Source organism: Alnus glutinosa, chromosome 11, assembly GCF_958979055.1.
Source record: "Alnus glutinosa chromosome 11, dhAlnGlut1.1, whole genome shotgun sequence".
Taxonomy (NCBI): domain Eukaryota; kingdom Viridiplantae; phylum Streptophyta; class Magnoliopsida; order Fagales; family Betulaceae; genus Alnus; species Alnus glutinosa.
The window spans coordinates 20,041,277-20,054,281 of NC_084896.1; the positions used below are offsets into that span (position 1 = coordinate 20,041,277).

General features: G+C 40.1%; 2 protein-coding genes across 2 annotated transcripts; both read right to left on the reverse strand.

Moving 5' to 3' along the window:
* Nucleotides 1-1,061: 1,061 nt before the first annotated feature.
* Nucleotides 1,062-2,888, reverse strand: LOC133881196 (uncharacterized). The gene has a single exon (XM_062320140.1). It carries the CDS (start codon nucleotides 2,886-2,888, stop codon nucleotides 1,062-1,064), a length of 1,827 nt encoding a protein of 608 aa, XP_062176124.1.
* A 6,544-nt stretch (nucleotides 2,889-9,432) lies between these two features.
* On the reverse strand, nucleotides 9,433-10,723 carry LOC133882278 (L-type lectin-domain containing receptor kinase IX.1-like). The gene has a single exon (XM_062321407.1). It carries the CDS (start codon nucleotides 10,686-10,688, stop codon nucleotides 9,495-9,497), a length of 1,194 nt encoding a protein of 397 aa, XP_062177391.1. The 5' UTR covers nucleotides 10,689-10,723; the 3' UTR covers nucleotides 9,433-9,494.
* Nucleotides 10,724-13,005: the final 2,282 nt, after the last annotated feature.

Genomic DNA, 13,005 nt, shown 5'->3' on the forward strand with positions numbered 1-13,005 from the left:
TATTCTTTTAGATTCCCAAAGGCCTTGTCACACTTCGAATCCCACACAAACGCCTTCTTCAGGATTTTGAAGAAAGGTAGGCACTTGTCGGTAGACCTTGAAATGAATCGGTTCAAGGCCGCTATCCGTCCGGTCAGTTGTTGTAATTGTTTCGTGGTTCTCGGGGGTTGCATTTCTAGCACCGCGCGGACTTTCTTGGGGTTCGCCTCTATGCCCCTCTGGGACACCAAATATCCCAGGAATTTACCTGACGAAACCCCGAAGGCACACTTAGCCGGGTTCAACTTCATTCGGTAACGCCTTATCGTATCGAACGTCTCCTTCAGATCGGAGACGTGATCCCGAGCCTCCACGCTTTTCACGAGAATGTCATCAACGTACACTTCCACATTCCGGCCCATCTGCTTCTCAAACATCCTGTTCACCAACCTCTGGTAGGTAGCGCCCGCGTTCTTCAGCCCAAACGGCATCACCTTATAACAATACAGGCCCCGGTCGGTAATGAAAGAGGTCTTCTCCTGATCTTCTTCCGCCATCTGTATTTGGTTGTATCCCGAGAACGCATCCATGAAACTCAGGAGTTGGTGCCCAGAGGTTGAATCGACAAGGAGGTCTATGCGGGGCAGTGGAAAGCTATCCTTCGGGCAGGCCTTGTTCAAGTCGGTGAAGTCCACGCACATTCTCCACTTGTTGTTGGACTTCTTTACCAGCACGACATTGGCGAGCCACTCGGGATAGTCAACTTCTCGGACGAACCCTGCTGCCAACAACTTCGACACTTCATCAGCTACCGCCTGGTTTCTCTCGGGGGCGAAGGTCCTTCTCTTCTGCCTCACGGGTCTGAAGCTGAGATCCACGTTCAGCCTGTGCACGATGATCGAGGGATCGATGCCGGGCATGTCTTCATGATTCCATGCGAAAACGTCTCTATTTCCCTTGAGGAACAAAATTATCTCCTCCTTTAGTCTCTCGGGAAGTTGGGAGCCAATCTTCACTCTCTCACCCGGACCTCCGACTTCGAACTCTTCCAAGTCCTCTGTCGGCTCCAGGGACTGTAATTGCTATTTCTCCTCTTCCGCAGTGCTTTCTGCATGGCCGGCCTTCAAGGTGGTGATATAGCACATGCGGGCGGCCCTCTGGTCTCCTCTAACCACACCGACTCCCGAGCTAGTCGGGAACTTCATGCACAGATGGGGTGTTGAAGTTACGGCCCCCAAATCATTCAAGGCTGGCCTCCCCAGGATAACGTTATACGCCAACCGCCCTTCCACCACTAAGAATTTTACCATAACCGTTTTCTCCTGGGGGCTAGTTCCTGCCATGACCGGTAGGTCAATAGACCCGATCGGGAGGACCTGCTCTCCGGAAAAACCGACCAAGGGACCCTTCATCGGGACCAATATTATGTCGGCGGAACTTCCGGTGTCGATAAGGACCCTGTGTATCTTATGATTTGCAATGGCTAAAGTCACCACCAGAGCGTCCGAGTGGGGGAGCGAGACCCCAACAAAGTCCTCATTCGAGAAACCAATGAGTAAGTCCTTATACTTCCTCATCTTCGGCGGTCTCTGGACCGAGTATATTTCAAACTCTTTCAGGTGCCTCGCATAAGCCTTACGCGCGGCACTTGAGTCACCTCCTCCTCCGAAACCGCCCGATATCGTATGAATCTCGCGGAGGTTTTCCCGACCAGGCAGTCGCGCTTGGCTCCTGCTTCTCTCTCGCCTGTCTCGGTCGGCCGGTCGGTAGTTAGGCTCTCTATCACGGTCCCGGGGGCGCTCCATCCTTTCCCTGGGCTCTTCCCGATATCTCTGCGGCTGGTTCCTTTGTTCCTCGGGCTGGGGGTTCCGATCAAACCCCGGCGGACCCCGTTGACCCGCCAAGAAACGGAGTAGCTTCCCGTTCCGGATAAACTTCTCAATTAAGGCCCGCAAGGACCTGCAATTCTCTGTGCTATGCCCCTTCGACTCGTGGAAAGCGCAATAGTGGTCAGCGTTCCTCGGGTGGGGGGTTCCAACTATCTCCGCAGGTTTCTCGTACATGGGATCCACTTTAATCGCCGCTAGGACCTCTTCGATGGGCGCGTTGAGGGGAGTCCAGTTGTAATCCTGGAATTTCTTCTTGACCCCGGGTTCCAATACCTCCTGCTTCTTGTGGAATTCCTTCTTCTTCTTCGACTTGTCCCCCTGATTAGAGGTTTGACCGGTTGTTTTCCCGAGCAACGCTCGAAGAGTCTCTTCTTGGTTAATGAACTCCTCTGCCCTCTCCATGAACTCGTGCAAATAACGAGTCGGCTTTCGAGCGAGGTCAGCCATCAGCGGCCCATCTTTCCTGATCCCCTGATAGAGTGCCGAATGCATAAACTCTTCGGTGAGGCTCTCGGTGGTTAGCCTTGCCTGGTTGAAGCGCTGGAGGAACTCCTTAAGGGACTCATCTCGCCCCTGTTGTATTGACATCAAGGTGCCTGCCGGCTTCTTTCTTACAACTCCCGCCATAAATTGAGTTACAAACATTTTTCCGAATTCGTCAAAGCTTTGTATGGACTTCGGGGGAAGCCTTCTATACCAATCCCTGGCATTTCCCGACAAGGTCAGCGGGAAGGCGCGGCACGCCACCTCATCCGGGGTCCCCTGCAGCTCGAGGTGAGCGCGGTAGTTGTCCAAATGCTCCACCGGGTCCTCCTGCCCGGCGTAGGTCTTGATGTCGGGGACTTTAAACTTCTCGGGGAGGCGGAACGAGGCCACCCGGTCAGCAAAAGGGGAAGCCGACTTCTGGAGCAGATCTCCAGCTCTAGATGTGCTCCCGCTATGCTGGTGCTGCGCCGCTTCTGTCAGCAGGTCACACCTCTGCTCCAGCTTCTCAATGATCTCCCTGAGCTTTTTATCCATCCTTTTCGACGTCCTGTTCTTCCGAGGTTTTTGATCCACGGCATTATGGTTCTTCCTTCTTTCCTTCCGTCCTCCCTGACTGCTCGGTTGCCGAGTTTGAGTCTTCCCCCTGGTGTTGTTGCAATTCGGCATTCTTCCTTTCCAACTCGTACATCTCCTTTTCCATCTGAGCTATTCTCTCATTGAGGATCTCCACTGTGGGAGACGGCCTTGAGGAAGACTCTCCCCCCTCTGGCCGCTCTCTCATCCGGTCCCCCCACGGGCCCCTCAATGCTTCCGACCTTGTAGTCACCATTCCGGATTCGCAAGCAAGCTTTTCCAGAGCAAAGAGCGGATTCCCACAGACGGCGCCAAACTGTTGATGCTGATTCCGGCCGGTGACGTAAGTCCTGCTATGGGTGAGAGTGTCTGATTGGCCTGCAAATACAAAGAACACACAGTGGGTTTCCCCAGTGGTCCTCCTCCGACGCCCAAGTTAGATGAGGAATTTTTAGAGAGAAAGAGATTGAGCTTAGAACTTGCATCCAAAAACTTAATACCTGGATTTTTTTCTATTTATAGGTGGTTATCCTTGAGGTTAGGTGGGAATATCCCGGCTTTTAGGGAACAGTGACTCCTTGTGTACAAGCAGGTCCCAAGTACACTCTTGACAGTGATGGGCAGGTGGGCTCTTTAATGACAGAGCATGGTGATTCAGGAAATCCCGGATCTTCGGGGGTTCAGCCACCTAAACGATCTCCTTTATCTGTACTGTCATCATTACCACTTGTCGGTCATTGGAGTACCCGACAACTACCGGTCGTCACTAATCCCGAAAGGGGGTTTCGTCGGTAGTGATGCACCCGAGACCTCCCGCTCGGGAAGGTCATTTTATCAACACCTGAGTAAGGTGATTCAACTGTAAAATCCGTCATGCTTATGACAGTTTGATCATAACTAAGCACAATAAGTTATTGTACCAATATATCATGTTCGTATATTGGTATCCAGAAAAGGCATGGTGCAAAAATCCCCTTTATGATTCAGGTTTTGTCAAGTCATTGTTAGTACGTACCCTTTACCTAGCTATTAAATAGCAAAAGAGTGATCCTCACATCGATCGGTTTCGTTGATTGGGTTTTGACCACCAAGGCATGTCCTTGATCGCTAATCCGAATTGTCTATTTGTGATCGAGTGGGGTTGACGGCAGTCGATTGATTGTGAATGGACTTTCATCTAGTTGGACTTCATGGTGAACGATTAAGGAACCAAGCATGTATGTAGGGGCCCGATTCCCAACGGCCGTTGAATTTTTTAAATCTTTATAAATTTAGTAACTGATTTTCAAAAAAAGAAGACTAAAAGAAAAATGAGACAATACTAAATAGCAAATCCGTTAAATCTTTAATTATTAAATTTTAAGTTGAGAGCCTCAACAACGAGGACCATGTGACCACGATTCATGACTATTGGTCGAAGATTGAGCCGTAGCTATGGGGTTGCATTTATTTGGAGGTTTTTTTTTTTTTTTCTTTTGAACCCCCTTTTTTTTCATTATTTTTGGTTAAAATAATAGTTTTTTATTAATTTTTTTATTATTATTATTTTAGTTTTTAGGAGAATAAGGGTATTATTGAGAAAGAAATAGCCTTTTTGGCACTCCTTATTGGATGGATCACTTTAGCATACTTGAAAATTCATGTGGTTATTTTAAAATCGGCTGTTAGTTGATTGAACTTTTTTTTATATATTTTTCCTAAAAAGATATAATTTTTTTTTTCAAACATTTATACACGGGTATTTTTGTAAATTCAGTTAAATCCTAACCAATGCTTAAATTGTTGCAATTTCTTTTTCTTTTTCTTTTCCTAAAAAAAGGATAGATATTTTAAGAATTTTTTCATCATTTCGTTAGGATTTAATGGAAAATTCTAACGAATTGGTGAATTTTTTTAAAAAAAAGAATAAGGAAAAAAAATGAAAAATTGATAAACTAAATTGACATTTAAAAAAGTTAATGGCTATTATAACTGCAAAAGTAATAAAATATCAAGAATGATAAGTAAAGTTTTTCCGATAAGAAATCTTCGGCTATGCCTTCAATACCATGTCCATATGCTGTTCCTCTTTTTTTATTTTTTTTCCTCTTCTAGTTATATCGATCTAATATCTATAGATAATGAAAGAGATGCATGTGTGCCTCACGCAACATGCAGCAAATCTGCAAAATGCCTTGATTAACCCATTTGATAAAAGGGCTTACGACAAATCATCTCAGAAACTTAAACGAATACTCACTGCGCAAAAGAACAAAGAAACAGCTAGCAAATCTGCAAAATGCCTTGAACAGGTCCTGGATTTGAGCACAATTTTCATTGAATGTGTTGAAAAGTCCCACAGGTTATGGTGTGAATTTAATATTGCTTTATTTAATGTTATTTGCGTCTAATGCTCCGTTTGTTTCGACGTAAAATGATTTCCGTCGTAAAATGATTTCGACGAAATCATTTTCAGAAAAAATGATTTTCTCGAAAATATTTTTCGGTGTTTGGTTCGCACGAAAAAATTACAAAATGCAAAAATAAGAGTTTGGTAATTGTCGCCGGAATCCGGCAACGTCCGGTTGCCGTTGCCGGATTCCGGCGAAAAAGTTTGACCGGATCCGGCCAAAATGGCCGGATTCAGGCCGGAATCTTCCGGATCCAGCCGGATCCGTCCAGATCCGGGCGGATCTCGGCCGTTTTGGCCAGATCCGGCCGGATCAATGGCCGGATCCGGCCGTTTTGGCCAGATCCGACCTATTTGGCCGGAATCCGGCGATATCCCGGCCGGATTTTGGTCTACCGGTGCCGGATTCCGGTAACGGCAGAATTCTGATGGCCTGATTCCGGCGCCGGCAAGTTTCCGGCGACTGGATGTTGTCGGACTCCGGCGCCGATTGGATCCCGATGACCAACAATTGCTAAATTTTAACGATCGAATATCAAACATGCGTGTAAAGGATGAGGAGCTTAATTTCGGAAAACGATTTACGGTTTTAAAAATCGTAAATTGTTTTCCGAAAATTAAAGAAGCTTTTACGGTCAAACCGAAAATGATTTTCGTTGACTGTTATTTTCGCCCCAACCAAACACCAGAAAATGTCGAAATCATTTTCCAGAAATCATTTTACGCCGAAACAAACGGAGCATAAATGTATCTTATCCAAGATGCACGTTATACTCTCGACTTGTTGACTATGATAGATAGCGCCATGATAACCACTTAATTAGAAGCATCATAGTGGGCTTCATGTGATGGTGAGACACTTTTGATATTGACTTAAATAATGAAATAATGTACACACTTCCATATGACTTTCGATACATCATAGATTTATTTATTATTTTTTTCTTCTATTAAGAAAGGGCAATATAAATAAGAATACAACAATAAGCAATAGATCCAAAAATGACTTATGCTTCTCTAAGGGTCGTACAAAATGGTAAACAACAGCAAAAGAACTCGATTAGGAGTTACAAGCAGTAAAGGCAACAACCACCAAGTGGTTAATGCAATGAAAATATTTTCAAGAACCAAACATAAACCATCAACAAGGAACCCAAACATAGTAGCAAAATACAAACGACCGAAAACTCTTATATATCCTTTATTCAAATATGCACTATATTTAAATACAGAGAATGAACTGTTGTGACATAAAATTACCTGAACAAACCAACCAAGCCATTGAGAAAAGGTATCGGAGAAGGAGGTACAGTTTAAATTATTACCTTAAATTCTCTTCTAAATTTTCCATCAAAATTAGGGTATTGATGTCTTAAGAACAATGTTCAAAAATTTGTAAACGACGTTGTCACATATAATAATCCGTAAAAAAAGAAGAAGGGGGGTTTTAGGGTGTGTTTAATTGATGAGCTTTTGAACAATTTTTGTTTTTTATTTTTTGTTTATTTATTTTTGCGTGATATGACGTAAAGATAAAAGAAGTTTTGAGTTTTTTTTTTTTTTTTAAAAAAAATATTTTGACTTTTTTTTTTTTTTTTTTGGGTAGGAAAACAAAAAAGTGAAAAAGGATTAGGAAACAATGATTATTTACCCTGAACCCTAAAGCTGCAATAACAACCATCTAATAATTTGAAGTACCCACATCATATCATTTGGCAAAGTCAACATTGCCACCTATACGTCATACTATCAGAATTGTATTGAACATTCTGATAAGAAAATTCTCAACAATATTGTATAGTATTACCTTATGACCTAGCAAAAATTGTTACAGTGTCTTACATTGTTAAGAAAGGTGAACCGATACAGAATTTGAAAACTTTATAAATTATTTACATTTTTCATCTCTTAAGGTATTTTTTTAGAGTGAGTAAGACCCATGTAACCTTGAAAGAGGAAGGGTGTCATGACTTATAAAGTCTCAAAGTCATGTATTTCTTGGCAATGTAAGATACTTAAACCGACCCCTCACGTGTAGCAACTTTGGCTAAACACATGCGCAACATCAAGAGGGAAAGGCCTATCATCGTCTAAGGAACCTATTCTGATATCATGTAAAAGTTCATAGACTCATTAAAACTCTCAAAAGACGAATTGAGAGAGAAAGAGACACATGACTTATGAAGTGCATAGGTAAAAGAAATCTTAGCGATGTGGGACACTTTATCATGCCCCATCACGTGTGACAACTAATAGCCAAACATATGGACAATAATTAAGGGAAGAAAATGTCCATAACCACAAGAAACCTGTAGCTCTGATACCATGTTAAATTACCACTCATCTCAAAAGTTTAAGTTAGTAAAAAAAGATAAATTTAATTACTTAATTAATACTTTAACAAAGATAACTCAGGTAATATAGAGAAGCTAGCAATACATTTGGATCTATTCATCCAAAAAAAAAAAAAAAAAACATTTGGATCTGGTACGTCGTTTTCTAGAAATAGTCTTAGAGAGTGATTAAGTCAGCAATTATTCAGGTTTGACAAAGCTGTGAGCTATGAAGTGGACTTGTGAATTAATGGAGCATCAACACCGCCATGATCAGTATATTGCTTTCTAAGGTATATATATAATTTACACGCAATTTGCATGTTTTTTTTTTTTTTTTTCAAATATATTATAATTAATTAGGTTCATGTGGAATTTAACATACAGACAATTTGCTTAACTGTATGTTAAATTTGAATTGGTGCACCTAGCTCGTTAGAAATATTCTAGGCGCGCACTCGCGGTTTATAATTATCCAAGGACAAACAGTCAAATATACGGTCAAGTAAACTTACTTTGCAAGTGAAATTAGTTCACCTTCATAAGGATTAAGGGGGAGCTCATTTCGTAATTTTTTAAAACATAAAGAAAAATTGTAGGATCTGAATAATTTGTATTAGAATATATTTCTATTTTGAATATAATATTATTAATTTATATTTTCTAGTCTAGCTAGGTCGATTTGTGTTTTCTAATATAAGTCGATTTAAGTTTATTTGTATAGGTCGACTTAATCAACTATATATAAATAGTGTAAATAATCAAGTTATTGAACATAATTTAGTCATTTAGGTTTTATCTTGTGGACATAAGTCATTGAACAAATCACGTAAATTTTCTGTCTCTTTTATCTCTCTTACTTTTACTTTTATTCTATTTTAGATTTATACAAAAATCTCTGACACTCAAAACAGAATCACTCCGCAGCAACTAACTGATCTTCCAAATCAACTAACTGACCCGATAGCAAGCTAGTCAACTCTAGAGCAAATTAAACCATCAATTTCGTGAGTAGTGTGACCATGGAGAGTGCGCAGTACCCAGAAAATGCAACCCAAATGCAACCCTGCCATGGCTTCAAATCTCCGACACCAATAATGGTCAACAACCCAATGAGAGTGAACCTTAAATCAATTACATGCTAATAGGGGTGAAAATGCAGACGTGATTATTATCAATTTCCGCATCTCTACAACTGTATAATGTCATTATCATTCTTAGGTATCCACATCCGTGCGGTTATTAATTAAATGTGATTATTATCCGCTATCGATCAACATATGTGGTAATGACCATTTTTTGATTACTATTCAAATTTATATGCAAGCTTAAATAATACAGTTATTATTATATGCAAGTTTAAATAAATTAAAATTTCATTTGTTACACAATTTATTATTCTCAATTATAAAAGGTCATTATTTTATAGAGTAATCGAAATATGGATTATTCATAGAAAAAGAAATAAAGTAAATGTACGTAGTAAAGTAAGGCTTTGAGATGATGGTGAAAAAAAAGAAGGGAGGGACAAAAACTGAAAGGGGCTTAAGGCTCTGAAAACGGCCTGCTAATTCCAACTAACTCCAGCGGCATCCGACGACTCTTGGCAAACTCTGGTTTGGCGGCTGGCGATCAACCTCCAGGGTGACAAATAATGAGCTGCGAGAGGTTGTGCGTGGTAGAAAGAAGAGCTTAAATTTGAAAAATAGTTTTGTTAAAAGGTTTTACATTAAAACGAATAAAGCATAAGATCACTTACGAGAAATAAAACGCAAGAAGGGAGGGAGAAAATGGAATGCTTTCATATACAACGATGCATCTAGCACGGTACAAAATGAATCAAGGTCACTCGGTTTGACCAACATTTACAGAGGGCATTTGGATGGAACTGCTTGGCACGGGAAGTTCTAGCTTGTTTGTAACCTCGCCTGTACAAGTGAAGGAGATTTGCGTTGAAGTCGTTCCTGCAGGCGGATAATAATAGATGGGCACAGGCATATGGGATGGAAGGCTCGGCAATGGTGCTTCAGAACTAAGAACCTGAATTGCCTGCCTCATAGAAGGCCTTGATTTGTGATCTGGATTAGCACACCATAGCCCTACACTCATCAAACACTTCATCTCCTCCTTTTCATACTCCTCATTTAGCGTCTCATCGGCTGCGTCGAGAAGCCTTCCTCCTCCATAAAGCTCCCACACCCAGCTGACTAAACCAACTTCTGACTCTTCTGCCTCATGCTCCACCACTTTTCTTCCACAAGCGATCTCCAGCAACACTACCCCAAAGCTGAAAACGTCTGATTCCTTACTAGCCTTGCCTGTGCTAAAACACTCCGGAGCCATGTAGCCCATCGTCCCGGCCAAAGCCGTCGTCTGCGAGCCAAGTCCGTGGTCAACAAGCCTGGCTAGACCGAAGTCACCAAGTTTTGCGTTGAAGTTTGAATCCAACATCACGTTGCTCGATTTGATATCTCTATGCACCACGCATTGCTCCCATTCCTCGTGGAGATAGAGCAATCCAGCGGCTAACCCGTGAGCAATTTTGTATCTCACTGGCCATGAGAGATGACTTTTCTTGCGAAATAAATGATAATCTAAGCTTCCATTGGGCATGTACTCGTATACAAGTAGAAAGCTATCCCGCTTTTGGCTCCAACCAACGAGTTGAACCAAATTCCGGTGTCTCAGACGGCTTATGGTCTTCACCTCTGAAATATACTCCTTTTTCCCCTGGTTAGAGCTGCTGGACATCCTCTTGACAGCAATTTCCATGTTTTGTTCCGCCAAGAAACCTCTGTAGACGCCTCCAAAACCTCCTTGTCCAAGCTTCCCTTCCTCTGAAAAGTTATCCGTTGCCACAACCAATTCCTTGTACGGAAATCTTTTTGGTCCTGTTCCTTCTATTAGCACTTCATCCATGGATTCTAGAATGCCACTTTCTTCATCTTCTTCTTCTACGTCTACTAACCGCATTCTTTCTTTGATCCTCCTCAGTAAAACGCAAAAGCCAAACCTTATCGCTGCAGCCAAAACCCCCATATCTGATGGTTTCAAGAGCAGGTATGAGAGATAGCTTCTATAATGTACTTGGCTTCATATATGATATTCTTTTGGTATATATATATGTATTGCTTGAATTAGGAAAATAAAAAAAATAAAAAAATTATTGCTTGGGCGTTTGACCAATGCTAAAAATTATACTAGGTCTGACGGGTAGATGGCTGTAAAGTTTTGACTTGAACCATATATATATATATACATGCTTCTTTAAAACTTAGTGCGTTGATGCAATAGTGTTTTGATTCCTTTTAATTATGATAACTTCATATCTATCTATCTATATACATATTCTATTAGATAGAATATGTATATAGATAGATAGATATGAAGTTAGATAGATAGATATAAGTCAACTACCATAATTAAAAGGAATTAAAACACTATTGCATCAATGCGTTAAGTTTTAAAGAAGCGCGTGCGCGCGCGCGCTATATATATATATATATATTGGGATAAGAATTCAAGACACAAGAGTTATAAGATGATAAATTAAATTTGTTGTTGTTAATGTAGAAGTAAAAGAGATTTATTGTTGTTAATTTCAATTTGAAAAATAAAAATTACCCAAACATGCCATAAAATCTTGGACTTTGATTGATTAACTTAGTTATGAAGCGAAAGAATGTAATATTTATGATGGAGTATGCAGTTTGGATAAAAATAAATTGAAGCCAACAATAATTTGAGAAGAGTAGAGAAGAATAAACACTTCTTTAAATAATAAATAAATAAATAAATACAAAGAAAGAAGGAAAGAGAGAGAGAGAGAGAGAGAGTCTCAAAATTTGTGGATATATATAATTTACAAGAATGCAATTTCAACGAGCTCATAGAAGCTCATGAGATGGGTCTCCTATAGAAAATATCTTCATATTGCTTATAAGAAATGTTATAGCCTATATGTCCTTGAGAGCTATGACTAGGATAAGATTGGCCTGACCTGATAGTGCCACGTCACACCATGAAAATACAAAACTGAATCTCCCCCAAATCGTTTGATAGAAAAACAAAAACTTTGTCCCGGAATTTCTTTGAGCCCTAAACTCTTTAATTTATATATATACTTAATAAATCAGACCCCACGTTTCAGGTAAAAAATAAGCAAAATGCATGTCAAGTGTAATTTTTTCTGTCATATTTAACAAGCTTAATTCATACTATGTTGGGGAAGTTTCTTGATAGCTTCTTAATTTATTCAATATTACAAGAAAGTCTTTAAAAGAAAAAGATATGTTCTTTGAGTTGAGAACCACAGAAGCCCCCGCCCCTAGTTAAATCATTCATCCATATATTGTAGCTTGCATAAAATTAATTTCTTCCCATTGAAGGAAGCTTCTCAACAGCTTCTTTTTATTAAATGTAAACACTAATTAACAGATTTATTAATTTCAACTCACCTCTGCTTTCAGTTGCCTGATTTAACACTTCGCAATCAAACATTTAAGAAGACCACATCGACTGCCTTCGATCATAAGACGATTTACAATTGAAGCAAAATAAACACTCCAAGCAAATGGAAAAAAAATCTTTCAGTCTATTATTTTTACAGTACATTCAATGTTTACTTGTAAAGGGTTAACGAGAACGAGACATATCCATCTTAAACACAACCAAACAAGCACCATTAAAAATGGCTAAAAACTTTTAAATGTAGCCCAAAAAAACTAGGCCAAATATCCAAAATAGGCCCAAATACTCAATTTTTTAAAATTTTAGTACCAAATCCAGATAATCGGGTATCAATCGGTAACAACAGGTTCTTACAAATCCAGTTACCGGAGCCAATTGGCAATTTTAGCCAACTGACTACACCAGAGCCGGTTACCAGTTTTTGCCAATAACCTATAACCGGCTCCGAGTTTTCATCCTTAGGAAGGGGGACATTGAAACACGTTAAGCAGGTTATATTAAAAAAATTTAAAGTATTGAGGGGGTAAAGTGTAGTTTTCTTTTTTTCTTTTCTTGTTCTTTTCGTTTTTAATTTGTATATTAACTTTGAGAGAATTTAAGAAAATTTTGATTATAAACTTATGATATTTTCATCGTTTCTTATTTAAAATGAAACGTGCCTGTCAATATGCGTAACGCGCTAGGGTAATGGAATGATTTTTTTTGGCCAACGAATGGTAGTTGATGTGAGTCATGTATCACAGTAGGTACCTCATTGGTGGCAATTTGTAAATGAGTTGTAGTTGAGCGGGTAAATGTAAAACTTTGAGCTTTTATTGTATTGAGAATTCATTGTTTAACAGATGATATATTTGTGCATTTTTCTTGTGCGTTGTCTCAATATTTT

Coding starts and splice junctions, on each gene's coding strand:
- LOC133881196 (XM_062320140.1), bottom strand. CDS start 2,888: ATGGATAAAAAGCTCAGGGAGATCATTGAGAAGCTGGAGCAGAGGTGT.
- LOC133882278 (XM_062321407.1), bottom strand. CDS start 10,688: ATGGGGGTTTTGGCTGCAGCGATAAGGTTTGGCTTTTGCGTTTTACTG.